Source organism: Vigna angularis, chromosome 1, assembly GCF_016808095.1.
Source record: "Vigna angularis cultivar LongXiaoDou No.4 chromosome 1, ASM1680809v1, whole genome shotgun sequence".
Lineage (NCBI taxonomy): Eukaryota > Viridiplantae > Streptophyta > Magnoliopsida > Fabales > Fabaceae > Vigna > Vigna angularis.
The window spans coordinates 48,708,899-48,730,887 of NC_068970.1; the positions used below are offsets into that span (position 1 = coordinate 48,708,899).

The 21,989-nt window shown below is 34.8% G+C and overlaps 3 protein-coding genes across 7 annotated transcripts; 2 read left to right on the forward strand and 1 right to left on the reverse strand.

Annotated features, from left to right (window-relative positions):
- Window positions 1-519: 519 nt before the first annotated feature.
- On the forward strand, window positions 520-6,432 carry LOC108343396 (BRASSINOSTEROID INSENSITIVE 1-associated receptor kinase 1). Of its 2 annotated transcripts, XM_017581655.2 has the most exons (11): window positions 520-739; window positions 1,253-1,385; window positions 1,459-1,530; window positions 1,768-1,911; window positions 2,222-2,293; window positions 2,384-2,455; window positions 2,949-3,022; window positions 4,028-4,162; window positions 4,247-4,588; window positions 5,042-5,436; window positions 5,916-6,432. In XM_017581655.2, the coding sequence occupies exons 1-11, from the start codon at window positions 637-639 to the stop codon at window positions 6,222-6,224; spliced, it is 1,851 nt and encodes a 616-aa protein (XP_017437144.1). In that variant the 5' UTR covers window positions 520-636; the 3' UTR covers window positions 6,225-6,432. The 2 variants fall into 2 exon arrangements, with proteins under 2 accessions (XP_017437144.1, XP_017437152.1); XM_017581663.2 differs by lacking the exons at window positions 2,222-2,293; window positions 2,384-2,455.
- Window positions 6,433-7,661: 1,229 nt separating this feature from the next.
- LOC108343381 (BRASSINOSTEROID INSENSITIVE 1-associated receptor kinase 1) lies at window positions 7,662-14,060 on the forward strand. Its single transcript, XM_017581635.2, has 11 exons — window positions 7,662-8,210; window positions 8,597-8,729; window positions 8,849-8,920; window positions 10,008-10,151; window positions 10,491-10,562; window positions 10,637-10,708; window positions 10,927-11,003; window positions 11,625-11,759; window positions 11,844-12,185; window positions 12,604-12,998; window positions 13,417-14,060. The coding sequence occupies exons 1-11, from the start codon at window positions 8,117-8,119 to the stop codon at window positions 13,735-13,737; spliced, it is 1,857 nt and encodes a 618-aa protein (XP_017437124.1). The 5' UTR covers window positions 7,662-8,116; the 3' UTR covers window positions 13,738-14,060.
- A 285-nt stretch (window positions 14,061-14,345) lies between these two features.
- Window positions 14,346-21,536, reverse strand: LOC108346433 (F-box/kelch-repeat protein At1g22040). 4 transcript variants are annotated; one of them, XM_052877283.1, is made up of 3 exons: window positions 21,334-21,536; window positions 14,924-16,089; window positions 14,575-14,775 (listed from the first exon to the last, which is right to left on the reverse strand). In XM_052877283.1, the coding sequence occupies exons 2-3, from the start codon at window positions 16,028-16,030 to the stop codon at window positions 14,719-14,721; spliced, it is 1,164 nt and encodes a 387-aa protein (XP_052733243.1). In that variant the 5' UTR covers window positions 16,031-16,089; window positions 21,334-21,536; the 3' UTR covers window positions 14,575-14,718. The 4 variants fall into 4 exon arrangements, with proteins under 4 accessions (XP_017441005.1, XP_017441015.1, XP_017441010.1 ...); XM_017585516.2 differs by having other exon boundaries at window positions 14,346-16,089; window positions 21,334-21,532; XM_017585526.2 differs by lacking the exon at window positions 21,334-21,536 and adding an exon at window positions 21,067-21,326 and having other exon boundaries at window positions 14,346-16,089.
- Between the last annotated feature and the right edge of the window lie 453 nt (window positions 21,537-21,989).

Genomic DNA, 21,989 nt, shown 5'->3' on the forward strand with positions numbered 1-21,989 from the left:
GATGTATTTTCCTTGTTATCATAGACAGATTTTAGTAGAAGAGAAAAAAGTTCTATTTCTGAAGAGTTCTACGTTGAACATAGTGTAATAAATTGAATGGAAATTACTGATTTAAATTTAGATCCAATCAAATTTTCTAATGTTACTAGATGCTAGGAATCCGAACATACTCTAAATTTGGGTATATCAGAGGAGGGTAGGTAAAATTTCTTCCTCTCTCTATTTTTTTTTAAAAATTTTGTTACTGTTAATGTAGTTAGCAAACTTATATTATGGAACAATCCCGAAAAGTGATCCCCAAACAAGAAGAAATAAGGAAAATAAAACAACATAATTAGTCAAGAGATTAAACAATTATTAAGCCAAAGAAAAGCAAAAAGTTAAACATGGAAAAATGAAAAAGCAAGACTTGGGGCTGAGTACGTGTATGAATGATAAGAAGTTAAAGTATGCAGATGGTGGTGGGGACAATCGTAGGCTAATTATTATTGTTTCTATGTTGTGATAGGTACAGCTCTAAGTTGACTGGTAATGCAATGAAGATCTTATGGTCAATGAGATCTATCTGCTTATGAACTTGAAGAGGAATATTCATATTAATGCGCATGTGCATGTGCATGTACATGATTGAAGAGGATGAGTAACAAGGAGCGAGTTCCATCTTTAATATGCTTCTATATTCTGTTTTGGACATTTTTGGTTCATCACATGGTGCTCAGGGTTTCTGGAAATGCAGAAGGTGACGTTTTGTACTTACTTGGTGCTTCAATTGATTGTTTTTGTTTGTTTTCTTGTTTCTGTTCTTTTATGAGTTGTTGACTTTTCAGCTCTGTTGGTTTGGCTCATATGTTTGAATGAGTTAAAACTAGACATGGAGTTAGTATTAGGCTTTTGTTCATTACTCGGCATAACAGAGTATGCAATATAATAACACAAACTATGAAATTAAATAGAACTCAAAATTTAGAGGATAAATTGAAACCTACTTAGAGGACAAAAAATACTGACTTTTTCCTTTTAAATTTTCCATGGTGTGTTGGTGCATAGCTCGGGCTTTTTGAAGGTTGTAAACTGAAAATGTTTCGGTGTTATGCTTGGGGAGTTATTGATGAACATGGGCTTCATTTTTTTACTTTCTGTATTTCGCACAATTTCATTGAAAGCAGCACAATACCTGTTTGATTTTTTACTCCTGTCAATTTAATATATTCAGTACATTTGTAATGGCACTCAAATATTACTTCTATGACAGGTGATGCCCTTACAGTATTCAAGAACAAAGTGATAGATCCTATTGGTGCTCTTAGTAATTGGAATCCTAATATTTTAACTCCTTGCACATGGTTTCATGTTGTTTGCAACGGTGAAAATAGCGTAACCCATTTGTAAGATATCTGCTATTTTTACTTGTGCCTTTATGAAAGATTTTGCATAAAGTGAAAAATGTTGTTTGGCCAGGTATCTTGGAAATTCAGAACTTTCGGGTCAACTTGTTCCAGAGCTTGGCCAGCTCCCAAATTTGGAATCTCTGTAAGTTATGCCTCCTTTGCTGAACAGATTTTGCATGACACTACTTTTTTTATTGACATTTCATCAGCTATTTCTTGTAATTCTTGAATGTTGGTTGAAACTAGTATTATTAGGCAAGGTTATTCTAAAAGTAAATGCTGTAACTGTCTCTCAGAAAACTACCTGTAGTGCCATTTTCTGTTATTCACTGAACTCGTTACTCTGCCAAAATCTAAATATTTTCCTTTTACATGACAGGGAACTTCATAACAATAATATAACTGGGGAGATCCCAAATGTGCTTGGAAATTTGACAAACTTGATGAGTTTGGATCTTTACTCGAACAACATTACTGGTCAAATTCCAGAAGAATTAGGCAATCTTAAAAAACTACAATCCCTGTATGACCTGTTTTCCTTTTCTCATATCTTAATCAGCAAAACTTATTCAATTGAATTTCATTTTTTGTTTCTTCTTTTTTAGCATTCATAAAATGGTGGCACATTATGCATCCACAATACCATTTCAGTTCCACTTATCTTGTATTATGCTTTGAGCTATTGCCCCAAGAGAAGTATCATCCTACTTAATCACATGAAATACATGCTTGTATAACATTATGGCACACGCCCACTGCACTTGCTACTTAATCATTGTTTTTGTTCAATAGTTTATTATCTGCTAACCAAATGGCTCTACTCCCTGAACTAGGCGCCTCAACAAAAACAGCTTGTCAGGAAAGATTCCTATGGGTTTGACCGATATTAGTACACTGATGGTTCTGTGAGTTTAACTATATGTCTGGATACATTGCTATGTTAGTGTTGTGTTATTTTGTCTAAAACCTGACACCATGATCATTGTTGAATCTAGTGACTTATCGTACAACAACTTAACAGGGATTGTCCCAGCCAATGGTTCATTTTCACGTTTTACTCCCATCAGGTTGGTACAAATAAGAATTTTGTTCTGATGAGCTCATTGGGAGAACCAAGCACCAACACTTGCCAATAGCCATATGTTATAAAATCAGAAAAACATAAAAGGTTGTAAAACTAGAGAGAAAAAACAAAAAACAGAAAAGAGAGTTTTTCTTGTGATGATATAGTATGGAAGAAGGGAGACAGAGTCTTCTACAATATTTTGAGTGTAATAGCTTATATGTTACAAAAGGTTCTCTCTAATTAATAAGAGAAATGTAGATCTGCATAAAATTAAATATTACCACTCATTCTTACCTAACCACTAATTATACAATCAGCTTTCCCACAAAACAATATTTATAAGTAATATCAACGTGTGAGATAAGTTAACAAACAAGAAAAAATAAGATGTTAGAGTATCTAGGAAAGTCTCATTTTCTTCGTCATAATACTGTTCGAGTGGCATTATAAATCTTACATCACAATTTATTAACCCCGTTAGTCCGTTTTTACAGTTTTAGCAATAATACTTACTTGGTGCAAGCCATTCCAATTTCACCACCCGCCACACATAAACAAAATCCTTCAGGTTTGTTATTATTTACTTTATTGTTGGTAATGAATTTAAATTTTCAAAGAATATAGCTCTTAAAGTACTAGGCTTTAGATTATTGTCTTACAAGTAAAAAGTTAAAAGCAAATAAACTTTGCTTTAAAATTGTAATACTGGAGCAGCAATCAAACTCTACACGACTTGGCCAACTAGAATTTGGTCCATGTAATTTAAACCACTAATATAATCAAAAACTCATAAAAGGTGTCATCCAACTGCAAATTAATTCTGTCTGAAAGGTTCAGTTTTGGCGGCATTTACATTTGTTTCTTTTACAAGCTGGATTCACTCCGTTATATATTCCATATACTACCAACATTTCCTTCGCCCTTAGAAATGGAGGTATTGATAATAATGGATGGGTTGCACGGTTTTTTTCCAAATGCTTGTTATGTAATTTTGCATGATTTCCGTGACTGAACTTTTTTATACAAATTTTAAATTTACAGAAAAGGACAGGTTGATTGCTATGAACAAATGATCTTTGGCGATGTGGATACCTAAATAAGAACATCTTCTGCATGCTTAAATGTATAGTTTCTTAAGGTGAATGTGTGACCTAATTCTGAGTCAACAAGGGAGAAGACTACAGTTTTTAGGGACGTATATCCTAGAAAAAAGAAAAGAGGGGGAAGGGGAATAGTTTCTTTGACTTGGTGATGCATGTTGTTAGCATTCTGTTGGGAGAAAAGAGAAATACTTAGTGATAGAGGAGGGTGGAATGAGAGGAGAGGATGAGAGAGGAGTTTCCAATTTTGTACTTAGTTCCTTTTGTTTGAAGAACACCACTATATTTTTCAGTCATTTGGGGTTCTACTTATGCTTTTCTGTCTGGTATCTTAACATTATGTGACCCTTTGTCAAATACAAGGGAGTAAATAATAATGTAAAGGTTTTTTTTTTTTTTTCTATTCCATTAATGCAAAGCAAAGTTTTGGAATTGAAATAAAGTTTTCCGTTTAATTCTGTTAATCCTTGTAGGTAATAGTTTCAGATCTATTGGAGTCATTGCTGGAGGAGTTGCTGTAGGCGCTGCACTGTTGTTTGCAGCTCCAGTAATTGCATTTGTTTACTGCAAAAGAAGGAAGCCACCAGATTATTTCTTTGACGTTGCAGGTTGGTGGATTAGCACGAAAAGATGGCATACACACTGATTGATTTATGATAATCACATCTAATTTTTGTGTCTTCCACCGGCAGCTGAGGAGGACCCTGAAGTTAACTTTGGTCAACTTAAAAGGTTTTCACTGCATGAACTGCTAGTTGCAACAGATGGTTTTAATAACAAAAACATTATTGGTAAAGGTGGATTTGGCAAGGTTTATAAAGGACGCTTAACAAATGGTGATCTAGTTGCAGTAAAAAGACTTAACCAAGAACGTATCCGGAGTGAGGAGAAACAATTTCAAACAGAAGTGGAAATGATCAGCTTGGCTGTGCATCGAAATTTGCTTCGCCTGATTGGTTTTTGTATGACAACTACTGAAAGATTGCTTGTGTATCCTTTCATGGTTAATGGAAGTGTAGATTCATGTTTACGAGGTACCTCTATTAGGCTACTCTGTCGAGGAAGATTAATGTGATATGCATTGCTTTTATTGCTAATTTACCTCAACTTGTTTCTCTAGTAAAAGACCTTTCATCTTACATGTCCTTTTCGGGTAGTTATGCAAGCCTTAATTTGTTTCTGTTACTTTTTGTAAAATAAAAATTGTGTATGTCAGACATGTGTTATATCTAGCAGGAGCACATTCACACAACAGTTTAGATGAGTTTCTTAAATTTGATCCTTTGTCAGTACCTTTTTTTCTTTTCACAAAAATTATCCAATTTTGTTTGACCACATCATTTGACGCGGTTGAAAGAGAATACAAATAAACTCTGCAGCTAAATAGTGCAAAAGCAATTGAAATTTCTTGTAGTTAAATTTCAGTAGGCCTTTTTTTTTTTTCCTTCAAATAGTAATGTTTTATGTACGTTGATTTTATTTTGTAGATCGACCAGAATCACAACCACCACTTCAATGGCCAGTTCGGAAGCGTATTGCTCTGGGAGCAGCTAAGGGGCTTGCTTATCTGCATGATCATTGTGACCCGAAGATTATTCATCGTGATATCAAAGCTGCTAATATATTATTGGATGAGGACTTTGAAGCGGTTGTTGGAGATTTTGGTTTAGCAAAGCTTATGGATTACAGAAATACTCATGTTACTACTGCTGTACGTGGGACACTTGGCCATATACCACCAGAGTATCTTTCAACTGGAAAGTCTTCAGAGAAGACTGATGTTTTTGGATATGGCGTGATGCTTCTTGAGATAATAACTGGACAGAGGGCTTTCAATTTAGCCCGACTTGCCATTAGTGATGAGGTTATGTTGCTTGAATGGGTAGGTATTATTATGTTCACTTAAGACACGCTATTAGTACTAGATCAATTAGCAGCCACATGTATTTTTCTAAGTGTTGAAGATTTCACATGGATCAGATAAGACAGATATATAATATAGAAGTGCAAACTTACAAACCGATTTCGTAAGATTTAGTTAACCTTAAAAGTCATATTGTTGAAGGAAATATTTTGGCACTAAACAGTTAATTCCTAGTTGTTTTAATTGTTGCCATACATTTCTACTTGAAGTTTAGAAACCTCTTTTGTTCCCTATTCTATTTTTGTGTTTTCATATAACTAACTACCCTTTGGAAATACCATACAAAATTGAGTTGGTTGTTATTTCTGTCCTAGATTCTAGAATCTCATCTTTCTGGTTATTGTGTAGTTATTGTTGTTGCATGAAGTATGTGCTGATGTTAGCAGCAATGACCAAAGGATTGTATTGGCAAATACATGACATTATTTTAATCCCAGGTGAAAGCACTTCTGAAGGAGCAGAAGTTAGAGACACTGGTGGATGAAGATTTACAGGGAGATTATGATGAGGGGGAACTAGAGAAGTTAATTCAAATAGCTTTGCTGTGCACACAAAGTTCCCCTTTGGATAGACCAAAGATGTCTGAGGTGGTGAGAATGGTAGAAGGGCAAGGTTTGGAAGAAAAGTGGGACCAATGGGGGAAGAAAGAGGATATGATCCAAAAAAATTACAACCCCTTCAATCTCTACGTTGGTTACGACTCAACTTCAAATATTCAACCAGATGAACTGTCTGGTCCTAGATGATCTTTGAAGAAACAAATAGTTACTCAAAGCTCCAAAATGTTGGCTTAGTGCACCGGTGGTGAATTGTAGTTCGTGTCTAAATATTCCTTAGCTTTGATCATTGTTACTTCACTGCATGCTCACTGAGCGTTCCTCCTACATTTTGAAAAGGTTCTTCACCTGACACTAGTCATTGTGGGTTGTAGAATATATTCATGCTTGTTGTTTACTCCGAGCAAGTTAGTGCAAATAGTTTGTTTTTTGTTTGTAAGTATTGTGGAGGGAGAATAATCACTATAGAAGGTTTCTTTCTAATAATATGAGATGTAAACTTACATAAAGTTAAATGCTACCACTAATTCTCATCTAATCACTAATCATACAGCTAACTTTCCCCCAAAACAATATTTATAATTAATCATACAGCTAACATTCGTAGATAACATCCTATTACCCTTACTACAAATAGAGTTACCAGATAAAATCCTTCAAAAACCACTCCTACTTAATGGTGCCAACATTTCCTATAAATATAATTCCTAGGTAATTAATTTTTTCTACCGTAATATCCACTTCATTGTAGTTAATATTTGTATATAAAATTGATTTTCCCTATACATTTTAATCGTACGTAATTAAATCAACATTAGCAGTCTCTTTTAGTTACATTATTGTTACTTATATTTTTTAAAATCATTAATTATTATTTAATATTTAAAATTTAATTACTAAATATTATTTAAAAATTTAAAGTTGACTAATATTTTTTTTAAAATTTAATTTTAGAATTCTATCCATTAAAATAAATAATTTTAAATAAAATTTTGCATTAAATTATTTAAACAAGAAATTCAAATTTAAGATACTTCAATTACCCTATACAAATATGTTATTAAAAAATAAAAAAAATAATTATAAGTAATTAAAATATACCTATTTCAAATTTTTAGAATTATTGAATTAGGGAGAGTGTCTTCTAATTTAAAAGTAAAATTCATCAAAAAATATATTTTTACTCTCCACTCTTGGGCCATATAGGTTGCATTAAAAGGATAATTTCACCTCATCAACCTAAAAAGTAGAAGTCAAAATAATAATAATAATAATAATAACAATAACAATACAGTAAGAGACTGAAAGTCAAAGTAAATTAGCTTATAAGTGTATAAGGAATAGCTTACATTGACTCCATGTATGACAACAGATAAGTAAACACAGACAAACAAAATGTCGCAATTAATTATGCAGAAACATCTTCGTATGCACAGGGCATTGTCGTCGTGGGGACCGTCCTAAGTCTCCAAGGGCGCGTTTTTGACCCTTTCCTCATACTTCTCTATTCAAACTTCTAACACATGCAAATTCTTCTAAAGCTTGGATTTTTATAATTATTATAATATACAAGTAAGATTTAAAACTTGCCTTTGAATTCAATGACCAATAAACCTACTTCCTAATACTATATGAAACTTACTTTCTCATCACAATTTTCTTGAAATCAAGAATAGAAACAAGTGACGGAAGAATAAAAAAATGAAGAAATATCTGGGCCAGAAAATGCAACATTCATAGACTTGCCTCTCCTGTCTTTTCTCCATATCCCAACTTATTGTGGCTGGAAAATCACTCACTCTTTCTTTATCAGCCTAAAAGCTGTTGCTACCTTCAGCATTTTTATTTGAAATTGATGACCTTCACATGAGGTTCTATTCTAGGTGGCTCCAATTTAAGAAATTACAGAAGAAAAGGAGAAGTTAGAAAATTTAGTGTTGGTGTAACTGAGTTGACTGAGATTTCTTTTGGTCAATTTGCTTATGGGCTTGAAGGGTATAACGGAAATCACCTAGTCCTTGAGAGGGGCTCTGTATGAGGGATATTCAAGTGCATGTGCATGAGTGAAGAGAAGGGGCAACATGAAGCAAGTGATTTCATCTTTTAGGTGTTTGTTTCTTCTTTGTGCATTTTTAGTGCTTGACTTCATGGTCAAGGTTTCTGGCAACCAAGAAGGTGGGTTTTTACTTTTTTCTTTTTTACTGTTTCGGTTCTTGTTGTTGCCTTTCAGCTTTATTGTTTCTGGCTCATATATTAGATTGAGTAATAGAAATGGAGGAGTTAGCATGCAATGTGAAAACAACAATTAGGGGAATAAACTGAAACATAGTTAAGGACGAAATAGAAAGCAATCTTTATTTTGGAGGAGAAACTTCGGTCTTAAATATTTCTATGGTGTGGGTGCTCTATATGACTAAAATGTTCTTGAGGAACTTGGACTTATCTCTTTACTTCCTGTATTTCTCAAAATTTCTTTAGAAACACCTGTTTGATTTTTCTACTCCTGTTTATTTAATATATGAAGTGTGGTTAATTGAACTTGAATATTACTTCTATGACAGGTGATGCCCTGTCTGCATTGAGGGGCAATATGAATGATCCCAATAATGTTCTTCAAAGTTGGGATTCTACCCTTGTCAATCCTTGCACATGGTTTCATGTTACATGCAATAATGACAATAGCGTGATCCGTGTGTAAGATATTTATGTTATTTTTACTTGTAGTTTTGTGAAATTTATCATAGGTCCTAAAATTATTTGGTTCGTAACAGAGTGCTCATACAGTGAAAAACCACTTTTCTTTTGTTGGGTAGTGATCTTGGAAATGCAAATCTTTCGGGTGAGCTTGTTGCACAGCTTGGTCAACTCCCAAATTTGCAATACTTGTAAGTTAAGAAAGGGATACGATATTGATGGCTGAATCAGATGTGATTAAGCAAGATTATTCTAAAAGTCAATATGATAACTATCATTCAGAAAATTCCTGACGATCTTTATATACTTGTTACATTATGTTAATGATATGTTTTGAAATGAAAGAAGTGGGTGCAACTATGAAAATTTTTGGTTTGAAGACTCAGAGGCAGTCAAGCATGAAGATTATTCTTATCACAAAAGTAATATGCTGAAAATTTTCTTGAAAGTTGAAATGTTTCTACACTTTTTCCTGCACACTTTTAGCTTCAGACCTTTCCCACAAATGACGGAAGTGAATTATGTATGATATTCCTTATACTATAGTAGTCGACAACCTTAAGTATGTTATATAATGTACTAAACCTAATTTAGCTTCTGTTACATGGAGTAAACATACATAAGATTAGAGATAGAGCTAGTAATAAAAACTTGGTGTGCACTGATTCAGATTATGGTGTTCATCTTGATTAAAGGTCTCTTTCTTGGATATCTTTATTGTTTGTAGCTGTGCTATCAGTTAGAAAGCAATACATCAATCAATTGCTGTATTATCTATAGCTAAAGTAGAACATCTTTCATCTATAGATGATGTAAAAGGTTACTATTTGACTTCAAGATTTGGTTAGTCAACTTGGACTAACACAAGATGTTCTTGTTATTTGCGGTAGTCAAAATGCCTATTCACTTAACTTAGAATACTCATTATCCCAAGACCAAATACATTGACGTAAAAGATCTATTTGAGATTTAGTTGTTGTTGGTAAAGTTGTGGTGCAAACATTTGTTCGATAATGCAGCGGATATATTTACTAAGCATGTCTTGAATGCCAATTTTCAATGTTTATTGGAGTTGGTTAGTCTTTACTTCACTTGACATGGTAATGAGCAAGTAGACAAATTGGAGTGAGGGTGGGAGTTCAAATTCTTCTACTCTTTAATGCCATTGATATTAACGGTTATGATTTGATTTCCATTTAAACCATAATGTATATGAATATCTTTTAGTTATTCACAGGATCTTTCTCTGCCCAAATCTGAATATCTTTCTTTTGACAGGGAACTTTATAGTAATAATATAACTGGGAAAATCCCAATTGAGCTTGGGGGTTTGACAAACTTGGTGAGCTTGGATCTTTACTCGAACAAAATTACTGGTCAAATTCCAGTCGAATTAGCCAACCTTAAAAAACTACGTTTCCTGTATGAAATTCTTTCCTTGATCTCATATCTTTAATCTGCAGAGCTTATGTAGATCAGTTTCAATGCTGTTTCTTCTTTTTTAGCATTCATAAGATTTATATTCCTACATATTCCTCAATCACATTTGAGTTCCAACAAATCTTCTTGCTACAGAGAAGAATGACTCTGCACAATCACATGACATAGATGCTTATACAAGTTACAAACAAGCTATTACGTGACATAAGCACACACTCACTACACTTTCTACTTAATGATTGTTTTTGTTGTCTTGTTTTGTTACTCTTCTGTTATTAGTTTATTATCTTGAAAACTAAATGACTCTGCTCCCTGAATCAGGCGTCTCAACAATAACAGCTTGTCAGGAAAAATTCCTATGCCTCTGACCAATGTCGATAAACTGCAAGTGCTGTGAGTTTTACTCCTATGTCTTGATACATTGCAATCCTATTTTGTGTAACCTGACACATGATTATTGAATCTAGTGATTTATCGAACAACAACTTAACAGGAGATGTCCCAACCAATGGTTCTTTTTCATATTTTACTCCCATCAGGTTGGTACAATTTAACTTTGTTTGTTTCCATAAGCACACTGAAAGAATCACACTACAACGGTTAGCCAACAGCCAGTATGGTTCAGTAGAATCCCATCATTTTTTATGCAACACATTACTATTACTATTACCATTAGTTTACTATATTTATATATACTAATAATATTATCTGGGATGAGATATCAAAATTTTATTCACCTATTTCTTTGTCATTACAGTTTTAGGGATAACCCCCTATTGAATAATATAGACACTCAATCTCCACCAGCTGCTGCACCACCAGCAAATTCTTCAGGTTTGTTTGTATCTGTTTTCTGCTTGGTAATGAATTTAATTTTTTAAAGAATAACCTGACATAAAAATATAAGGTGAAAAAAATATAACTCTTAAAAATGCCCTCTGAATTATTTTGGTGGTATTCACTTACGTTTCTTTATCATGATGCATCCATTCCATTCCAACTTCAAATATTTCCATCACCCTTTTTACAGTTGATAGGTAGGTCCGTGGTATTTTCACAAATGCTTATTCTAACAAATTCTAAGCCAACTATATAAGAGATGGACACCAGTCTTTATCCAAAACCTTAAGGCAATGGGTTAATGGGTTTTTCACCTTTATATACTGCTCTCCTTTCTCATTTCTATCCAATGTGGAACTTGGACTCACACTTGGATTCCCAACACTTTGATGGTGTAAATACCGTAAACATAACCTCTGCATGCTGAAGGTACATGTGCTGATGATCTTATCGCTGAATCAGAAGAGGGAGAAGCTTGGAGTGCGGAGGGTGTACTCTAGATAGAAGAAAAGTTGGGTTAATAATAATGTTGAACTTTTTCCTGTGCTATTGAACGGGAAGAAAAGTTTTTGAACTGAGTAGTAGTTTCCCATTTAATCCTGTTAATCCATGTAGGTAAGAATAACCGTGTTATTGGAATCATTGCTGGAGCAGTTGCTGTGGGTGCTGCACTGTTGTTTGCAGCTCCTGTGATTACATTTGTTTATTGTAAAAGAAGGAAACCACATGACTTTTTCTTTGATGTTGCAGGTTCGTTGATTAAAAGTTACTTAGTGATCAAAGCTGCATGTGATAGCCATAAATGACTGATTTTTTTTTGTCCTTCACTGGCAGCTGAGGAGGATCCTGAAGTTCATCTTGGTCAGCTTAGAAGGTTTTCATTGCGCGAACTGCAAGTTGCAACAGATAGCTTTAACAACAAAAACATTCTTGGTAGAGGTGGATTTGGCAAGGTTTATAAAGGACGCTTAACAAATGGAGATCTTGTAGCAGTAAAAAGACTTAAAGAGGAACGAACCCAGGGTGGGGAGATGCAATTTCAAACGGAAGTGGAAATGATCAGCATGGCTGTGCATCGAAATCTGCTTCGCCTGCATGGTTTTTGCATGACATCTACTGAACGTTTGCTTGTGTACCCTTTCATGGTTAATGGAAGTGTAGCTTCATGTTTACGAGGTATCCTTACCAGTCTACTTTATCAGAGAGGATTAATGTGATATGAAAAGAACCTTTTCATTTACCTAAATCTGTTTCTCAAGTTCAAAAAGAAAAAACCCAGTATGTATCCTTTTTTGGTTGCTATGCAAACTTTTTCACTTCAAATCTTTTGCAATATTTCTTACTTATTCTTTGTGAAATAAAAATTATGTATGTCTGATATGTTATATCAGAAGCTTACGTTTGATCCTAACTGAATTTTGTTCACACATTCATCCAATTTTGCTTGACTACATCATTTAATCTTGGTCAAAATAGAGAATCCAAATCAGCTCTTTTGCTAACTAGCAGAAAATCTGCTAGAATTTCTTCTGTTAAATTTCTATATGCTTTCAAATTAAAAATGCTTTTATGCATATATATTGTATTTATGTAGATCGTCCGGAAGCACAACCACCACTTGAATGGTCAAAACGGAAGGGTATTGCTCTAGGAGCTGCAAGGGGCCTTGCTTATTTGCATGATCATTGTGATCCAAAGATTATTCATCGTGATGTGAAAGCTGCAAATATATTGTTGGATGAGGACTTTGAAGCAGTTGTTGGAGATTTTGGTTTAGCAAAGCTAATGAATTACAAAGATACTCATGTTACTACTGCGGTACGTGGTACTATTGGCCACATTGCTCCTGAGTACCTCTCAACTGGAAAGTCTTCAGAGAAGACTGATGTTTTTGGATATGGTGTGATGCTTCTTGAACTAATAACTGGACAGAGGGCTTTTGATTTAGCACGTCTTGCCAATGATGATGATGTCATGTTGCTCGATTGGGTAGGTATTATGTTTGCAAAAAACTATGGTATTAGTACTTCTTGTTCCACTGTCAGTCATGTGTTTTTTTTTTCCAAAAAATTTATAAGTTGAAGGTGAACTAATGGAAGGAAATATATCTGCACTAAATATTCTTGTTTCAGCACAGGATGAGGAGTTCTCGTTTATTCTTCTATATATTGGTTGAAATTTTGAAACCTCTCTTTGTTGCTTCTTCTGGTTTTTGTTTTGTTGTAAAACTACCTTTGCTTTGAAACAAAATAAAGAATTGTTATGTATTCCTTTTTCTGTTTCAATTTCTAGAACGTCATCTTCCTCGTTGCTGTTTAGTTTGTGGTTGTTGCATTAGCTATGCACTGAAATTAACACCAATCGTTAATGGTTTTTGTTGGAAAATGACATTATTTTTTTATCTCAGGTAAAAGGACTATTGAAAGAAAAGAGGTTGAAGACACTGGTGGATGAAGATTTGGATGGAAAATATGAGGAGGAGGAAGTAGAAGAGTTGATCCAAGTGGCCTTGCTATGCACACAAAGCTCCTCTTTCGAAAGACCAAAGATGTCTGAGGTGGTGAGAATGCTAGAGGGTGAAGGTTTGGCAGAAAAATGGGAAAAATGGTGGCAAAAAGAGGATATAATCCAACAAAATTTTGACCCCTCCAGTCTCCACCATGCTTACTGGCCATTATTAAACTCATCCTCAAATATTCCCCCAGATGAACTGTCAGGACCTAGATGATTCTTGGATACAGAGAAACTTGTAAACAATGAAAGAGGAAGAGACAAAGCAGCAAAATGTTGGCTAAATGCACCAAATAATTATTGTATCATGCAGTGGTGAAGAGTGCATAAGAAGCCCTTTGATGGTATTAGAATAAACTAAAAATAAGCTTAGAATAGATTTTATTAAAAGGTTGCTTTTTTAGTTATACCTATTTGTAGCAGGGTCTAGGTTGTTTTCTACTATTCTCTCTCATTGTATCTCACTTTATTCTACAGATTTTTTAACAAGCTCTCTAAATATACTTTTTTCATGAGTAAATAAGTCATTTAATATAATAATTCAAATGCTTCTTATTATAAATACCAATTTATTTTTTCCCTTTTTTTTTCCTAAAATTCCTCATCTTATAACCTTAATGGATATAAAGTTGTTTCTAACTGGTGAAATTTCTCTCTCCTTCGATAAACTTCAAATTGGTTTTCGTTCTTGCTTTTCCCTTCAATTGTATTTACAGAGTTATTAAATTACTCGGTAACGTGTATTTGTTTTCATTAAAAAAGGTGAATAGTAAAAACCTAGTCCAATAGATAACAATAAATGAAACTATCAACCACATTAACCGCTAGCATAAGGGGTGTGTTCATTTTGTAGTGTTTGTTTGAATGATGTTCTTGCTCCTTGTAGTTGTAAGTTTTTGTTTTATTGGTTACACATCTTATGAATCATCTGTAAAGGAAATCATTTACAACTTTGAAATTTCACCCAACCTACTGGCTTGTAAGCAATCATGCCAACCAACAGAGATACACTCAGAAATTATAACCACAAGAGGACTGTAAACTACACCTACCCAAAAAAAGATTCAAATTTTAAGGGATTGACAGTTGACTAGTTCAGCAGATCTACCACTCCTAGTTGCAAGAACCTTCCAAAATTCTCCTTGACTTTGTGCAGAAGATTCAGCATCTTCAGTGATTGAGTTATCTGGTGAAGAGATTATTGATTGGGAGAAAGCTGACCCAGCATGTTCATGTTGCATGTCAGCCTGCAACACTGTAATATTGTGATTAGCATCTTTAGTAATTATATGAAGTTTTCCAAGTAAACCAGCCAAGAGATAAGGAGATTCTGAATCGGTGAAATCATGAATAGGAACATCTACTGCTGCAACTTTCCAAGTATCATCTTCATAATCATATACCTTGATCTTTGCACTGTCAAGAGAATTTGAAGGATCGAGTGCGTATAGATCATCATTGACAGTAACACTCAATTTTGTTCCAGCTTGCCTTGCAGGCCAGCCTTCACCCATGCCGATTGGCATTTCAAGCCATGAATTTATATTTGGATCATATACTTCACCCCCAACATCAACAAAAAATGGCCAGCAATACAAACTCTGAGGCACAAATAACCTTCCCCTGTATGAAGCCATTCCTGTGGCAATAGGCTTGAGTAAGTCAGCCAAAAATGCAGTTGGCAACACTTGAGCTCTAGCAAAAGGCATGCTAGGTAATTGGGACCACATGCCTGTATGAGGGTCATACATTTCTGCAGATTGTAGAGGGCTTAGTCCACCACGACCCCTTGTAACCCCACCAACGACATAGAGCTTATTATTTAATATACCTGTCTTGGAATAGGCTCTACCAACTGACATTGAACTAGCCTCGGCCCAGGAGTTTTTAATGGGATCATACTGCCAAACAGATTTCATTGCTGAAGCTCTTGAAAATCCTCCTAATGCATAGATGCAACCATCAACGGCTCCTATTGAGCAGCCACAAAATGGCATCCAGTCCAGGGCATCTCTCCTCCCCAGCCAGCTCATAATGATATCAACAATTCTAATACTTGAACCCATCATGCTCCACATCCGAAGGGGAAAGGAAATTAAACCTTTCTTTGTTTCATCTTCAAACCCTACTTTAGGCATTGGTGGCAACCTTTGCCATCTTCTAGAAAGAGGGTCCAAGGCATACCATAAAAGCTTATCATCCTTCACTTTTGTCAAAATGTAGAGCCACTCCTCCATAGTTCCAAGGCCTTTTCTCACACTAAATAGCTCAGAGCTAACAAGGGTTGCCTTCCAAGCACGGCAAACTAACTTCAGATTCAAATAATAAATTCGAGGAACTCTAGCCAGTATCTGTATTGTTATCTCATCAGGAAGGAGAGGAATCAGTCTTTCATTATCCTCACAAGAGTTTGATGACAACCTCCGTCTCTTGCACGATTCACCTTGCAAAACCTCATAGGAGTAATTCCATCTAGTCTTGGAATTGTTCAGATTCAGTATATTCCCCATTAAAACCACTTCAAATTCAAACCAAAACCAAGCAAGCAAACCAAACTTGCAAGATTAATCTGTTTCACACAATCATCATCATAAATAATCTGTCAGTACATGCCAAGAAAATGCGTTGATGAATTGAAATAATTGCTTTATCTCAATGGGCATAAGCATTTTACCCAAGCACTTCCATAGGTAATCAATCAAAAGGCAAAGAGAACACTGGAAGATGCATGCATAAGCTCTGAATATATAAGAAATTATAGAGGATGTCTAAACTATATTATTTGTCTATCCTTTATAAGTTCTAAATATATAAGATGCATGCCAAAGTTCGGAATGAATAAGAGATTATAGAGTTACACAAATAAAGATGAGTATTAACAAATGCTTTAACTTAACAAGCGTGTTTGTTGTGTGCAGGATATAAAAGACTAAGATTTTCGGAAAGAAAAAGGAACTATATTGGCTGTTTGTATTTACTCAAGAAAATCAAGGACTAAAGTCTCCATACTTAATCCAATGAAGACAACTGGCAAGGGCTTCAGAGAAAGTGTAAACAGGGGTCCGTTTGAACATACTTTCCCATAACACTTCTAGAAGAGAAAAATAAGAAAAAAATAAATGATTTTCTGCATGAGCTAAAATTAACTTCTGTACAAATTAATCTATAGAAATTTCCTCATAAAACTCCTCTAAATTTTTATTTTTAACTTATGCATAAGCTAATTGTAACTAATGAAGAAGCTCATCTTTTTCTTCTCATTTTTCATTGGAAGACGAGTTCATTAGAAAAGTTGTCCAAACGGACACTAAATCCAATAATATAAATAAAGAGGAACCATTGTATTATTCACTTGGGGCCAACATGATATCAATATCAATTGGATAGAAACTATATCTATTGCCTTGAATCCCCCACTACAAGAGAACTTCACTGAAGAAGTGGAACTAAAACACGTAGAGAAAGACACCTCCTCTTCTTCATGCCACAAGCCAACCCTCACAACACCCAAGTGATTGCTCACCCCCCATCTCCTCACTTATATTCATTTCCCTGTCAATGAAGACCCTTTGTGCTTGAAGGCTTTCCATGGCTGTTTTCTACTGCTTGAAGGTCCTTTGTGCCTCCCCTACCAACTTAAAAACTGTTCTTTGAGAGTTGGATTAGATGCTTGGCAATTGCCCCAAAATTCTTGAATAAAAGCATTGTAGTAACCAAATTAATCCAGAAGTCTCCTTAAATTTCTGATATCTTAACTACTCCACCAAGCATCGATACCACTCTGTCTGGGACTTACCTTATAATACCTATGTCCCTTCTATAGCACCACCCATAAGAGTTGACATTTCAGCGATTTTCACTCTGACACTTCACTCAACTTCCTGTTTGGTCAGACCCTCCCCAAAGGTAGCCCTTTTCAGGACACCAACATCCAAAATCTGATACCAATTGATAACCACCCAAACATTTGGGAAGCTCATCATCAAAAGCTAGCTATTACTGGAGGAGAACCAAACATATAAATACTCCACCAAGCATCCCACACTACTAGATGTAGGACTTTAGCACCTCATAATACGCAAGTACCAATCAAACCTGTTCTGTTAATTCTTATGGCACTAATCTCATGCGGGTATGACTGGTTACTTTCAAAGCAGTTGGTTCCCCCTTTTCATATTGTTCTCAGTATATGTCCTAGAATTTTGTTCACCTCCCACTTAACATGGATTTGTTGAGAAAAAGCCCAATTTTCTGTGTCATACTCCATGTCGTATGACCCAAGTTTTGTGATCTTCCACCTTCCACACTAACACCATGAATGCAATCAACACTCTTGCACCCATCATTTTAACTTCCTCTTTCTACCCATTAATAAACACCCTTCACATGAACTTTTCATATGCAAAGCACAATGGAACAAAGAGAAGCTCAAACTGCCCCTCATACTCCATTACTAAAACCCTCTACTTTTAGACCATTAGGTTCTCATAAACAAGATTGCTGAACTCTTGAGTTAACTGATAGACTCTTACGAGTCTACAGATCTAGATAAAGAAAATGATTTAATGCCTTGTCAATGCCTTTTACGGATGACATCAAGTAAACTCCTTAAACTCATTAAAAACTGCATGAAGTTGAGTCAAGAAGTGAGTTCACAAGTTTGAAATCAAGCATAATTTTATAGTGACCCACATTTTTATTGTTTTACTATGGTTCAAACGATTTTGAAGAAAGTACCTCCTTGAAATACTTTCATTTTAGGAACTTTTTCTTATGACTTTATGTAAGATTTGATCATTTATTTCGTTTGATCTTATATAGTACCAATGTACTATCAAACTTTATTGTTGTGGCTTACTACATGCTTTATTATGAACTTAAACTATTGAATTAATATTGCGTTAAGTGGATGAATGAGGCTTCAATATTGGTGGCTACTAATATTCTTGAATCCTATTGAGAAACTTATCATTGGTTGCTGGCATTTATTACCTTGTTTGGTATTAACATGGCAATTAATCAAGGGTATTTTAGGAAAAAATAATTTATGTATAAGACAATTACAAACAACCATATAAAAAAGGGCAAACAGCTTTCCAAAAACGGTCTTATAAAAAGAGACTAAGAGAGTATTATTTTTAAAAAGATGAACTCCTAAGTTTGAGTTTATCAAAACTCAACAATTTAAGTAAATTCTCGCGTTTGACATCTTGCTCACAAGGATTCTTTGATGAATATAACAAATTTTTCAAACACAACTTGTCAAATAGTCAACCAATTCATCACGGCCACCATTGGTTCCTCCATTGTAACCGATTTAAAGCCCCCCTTTCAAACATGCCACCGTTGTGTCAACCTTCCTCCATTGTAACCAAATTTAAAGCCCTCCCTTCCAAACATGCCCCCATTGTGTCAACCTTCATTGCATCTAACAAGTAAATTATTTCAAATTAACACTCCATTCATACCTCAACTCACTTCACTTGATCCTACCTTCTTTGTTTTTCTCGATCACCAAGCCCTAGCCCCATGTTTTAACTATCCTCAATGTTCTCTTCTCCTTCCATTTCCCCTCTTCAACTTCTAAGCATAGTTTCTACTCAATTTGTCATTTTCCTCATCGTCCCCTCCATTTGCCAACCAATAGCTTCTCTAACTAATTGGTTGCATCCCATCTAGTCAACACTGATGTTCAACACTCTTGAGTCTGCTCTCCATTTGTGTCTGTTAAGAAGTGGACATTAAGTCTAACCCAACCCCACAAAACCGGCTTGTAAGGTGAAGTTTACACCCACTTATATATTATAAATTGGCCTTATCTCTAATCGATGTGGGACTTCCAACACACCCCCTCACGCCGAGGTATAGACATCATCTCGAGCATGAGACTAGACATTAATGGGTGGTCCGACAACAACCTGATAGCGGGTGGAACAACATGCCCAACAAACAACAAATATCGTTAGGATAGGCTCTAACCACAGTTCTGATACCATGTTAAGAAGTGGACTTTAAGTCTAACTCAATCCCACAAAACCAACTTGTAAGGTGAGGTTTGCACCCACTTATATATTATAAATTGGTCTTATCTCTAGTCGATGTGGGACTTTCAACAGTGTCATCAACATAAAGAGACCCTTGAGATAAGTGTTGTTAAACTTGAGATTCTACCTAGAATTGAGAGGGTGGTGAAAACTTCTAACTTGGAGTTTTTGATTTGTACAGTAAGACCATTCCCAAAATGAATATATATATATGTGTGTGTGTGAATAAAACATACCAGAGAAAAGAAAACAACCTCTAAAGAAACGTAAACTGAAAAAACTACAAGTCCTAAGATCTAAATGACAAAACAAAAAGCTCAATAAGTTCATAAGTCAGATACAAAGTAGGGTGCAGAGATGCAGGGTGAGAGGAGGCAGGAGTTATTTGCGCTTTGTAGAGCCAAAAAAGGGGAGGTAGCGGCAGCGCAGGTTACAGCACAGAACGGAAGCTATGCAGGGTAGAGGTGGGGTGGTCAAGGTTGGAAGCAGCAAAAAGAACTGAGGGTTGCAGAGCTGAGAAACAGAGGAGATGGAGTCGTATAGGAGAAAAGGGAATTAGCGTTTTTTAAAACCAAGTCAAAGAAGATTACCCGAAAGTACGAGAGACTCATCAGCAAAGGGACATCTTAACTTCTAGGAGCTTACAATCCAGCAATTTAATTCATGATATAAACAACAATGTCCTGAATCAGGAGCTAGAATACCGAGCGGATAGGAACGGTTTTTTAAAGAATTGATGAAGAAAACTCAGGATAAGCTCTCGTTACAAGAGAATTCCACTACTGATGTGTAACTGAGAAACAAAAGAAATGTAATCATAGGAGGAAACCTTCTATACTCTATGGCGTGAGCCACCCCACACTACCCCAGTGATTATCAACCTTCCCTGGCAAGAAAGCTCAAGAACATCCCGCCCAAAGAAAGAAAACGATGAAGATAGAAACACATAATTTACAATAACAAGAAAGTGAAGTGAATATATTCCTAGCAAGTTATCAGCAATGCCATTCTATTTCAAAAACAAAAACCGCCAAACAGCGTGTAATTTTAAAATCAAAGGCTCAAATTAAAAACATACATTCAGACAAATTCAACATACAAAAGAACACCAACATTGTACCAGAAATAGGAACTCCATTAAGTCCACAGCAGAAATTGATGTTACAGATTAAATCATAGACATAAAAGGGAAAATTAAGAAAGAGAAAAGGAAAGAAGCACTCACATCACACCACACAGAAACCACAGAAAAACAACCATTTTTGTGCACAAGAATTTACACACCAAGACACAAGACATTCATCCTCCATAAGAGAAATAAGAACTGAAACAACTCACGGAACATGAATGCAATGGCCACATTTATACCCTTAAAAACAAAATGCATGTATTTTAAAAACGGACCCAGAAGTCAATTGAATAACCCACATGGAACCACTTAAACTGATGGAAAAATTCTTAATTTTATTAAGCCCAAGTTCGGGGTTGCAGAATGTACACACCTTCCAAACTACCAGGCATAGCTCTGACACGTACTGGCTCACAGAGACAGATACTTGTTTAATCAAGCAATCATTCATTGTTACATTAAAATAAAGGGGCCCAAACTGTACGGTTATAATCTAAATTCAGCACTCCAGAGGTAAATAATTGAAGAAAGTAAAACAAGTAAAGTTAAAGGATAGCAAACACAGTATCATTGGATAAACATAACCACAAAATTTCCCCAACCCCAAAAAAAGGAAACCCAAGCCCTGATGCAATAATACCAGAAATTGATCCCCACAAGCAATCGCAGCAATAATACCCACTGTTGATGCATCATCAACACCAGAAATCGGTTCCACGAAATTTCCTAACTGATTCTGCAAAAGATTAACGAAGCAAAAGAAGAAGAAAACGAAGAGTTAGCTATGAAAGTAACACGCCAAAAACCAAGGGCAAAAAATACTATATAAAAATAATAATCACAACATAAGAAAAGGATGCTGATTAAACTTCAATGGATTACACCACTTCATAAATTATTATGGCTATTTAATAATTAATTAACTAGCGAAAACATATTGTATGTCCTCGTTTTTATATGTAAAAATATATATTATAACTTAAAAAATATATAAATAATTATATAGAAATACGAAATATAAGAGTTATATAGTTATTTTAAATTGGAGAGTTATGTAGTTATTTTTTATTAAAGAAATGAAATGGTTATGTATTTTATTAAATAGTAAAATTATTTTAAATTAACAAAAAATGTGTAGGTTTCTTATTAAAATAATAATTTTATTTATGAATAACTTTTATAAGTAATTTCTATGGAAAATAATTTAAAGATTCGTAGTCATTAAATTTATTGTTATTATTATTATTATTAAAATAATAAAAAAGTAAAATAAAATTTGATTATGAAATGTGAATA

Coding starts and splice junctions, on each gene's coding strand:
- LOC108343381 (XM_017581635.2), top strand. CDS start 8,117: ATGAAGCAAGTGATTTCATCTTTTAGGTGTTTGTTTCTTCTTTGTGCA. Junction 8,730..8,848: donor GACAATAGCGTGATCCGTGT/GTAAGATATTTA, acceptor TTTGTTGGGTAG/TGATCTTGGAAATGCAAATC. Junction 11,760..11,843: donor CTTTTTCTTTGATGTTGCAG/GTTCGTTGATTA, acceptor CTTCACTGGCAG/CTGAGGAGGATCCTGAAGTT.
- LOC108343396 (XM_017581655.2), top strand. CDS start 637: ATGAGTAACAAGGAGCGAGTTCCATCTTTAATATGCTTCTATATTCTG. Junction 1,531..1,767: donor CTCCCAAATTTGGAATCTCT/GTAAGTTATGCC, acceptor TTTACATGACAG/GGAACTTCATAACAATAATA. Junction 1,912..2,221: donor CTTAAAAAACTACAATCCCT/GTATGACCTGTT, acceptor TCCCTGAACTAG/GCGCCTCAACAAAAACAGCT.
- LOC108346433 (XM_017585516.2), bottom strand. CDS start 16,030: ATGGGGAATATACTGAATCTGAACAATTCCAAGACTAGATGGAATTAC.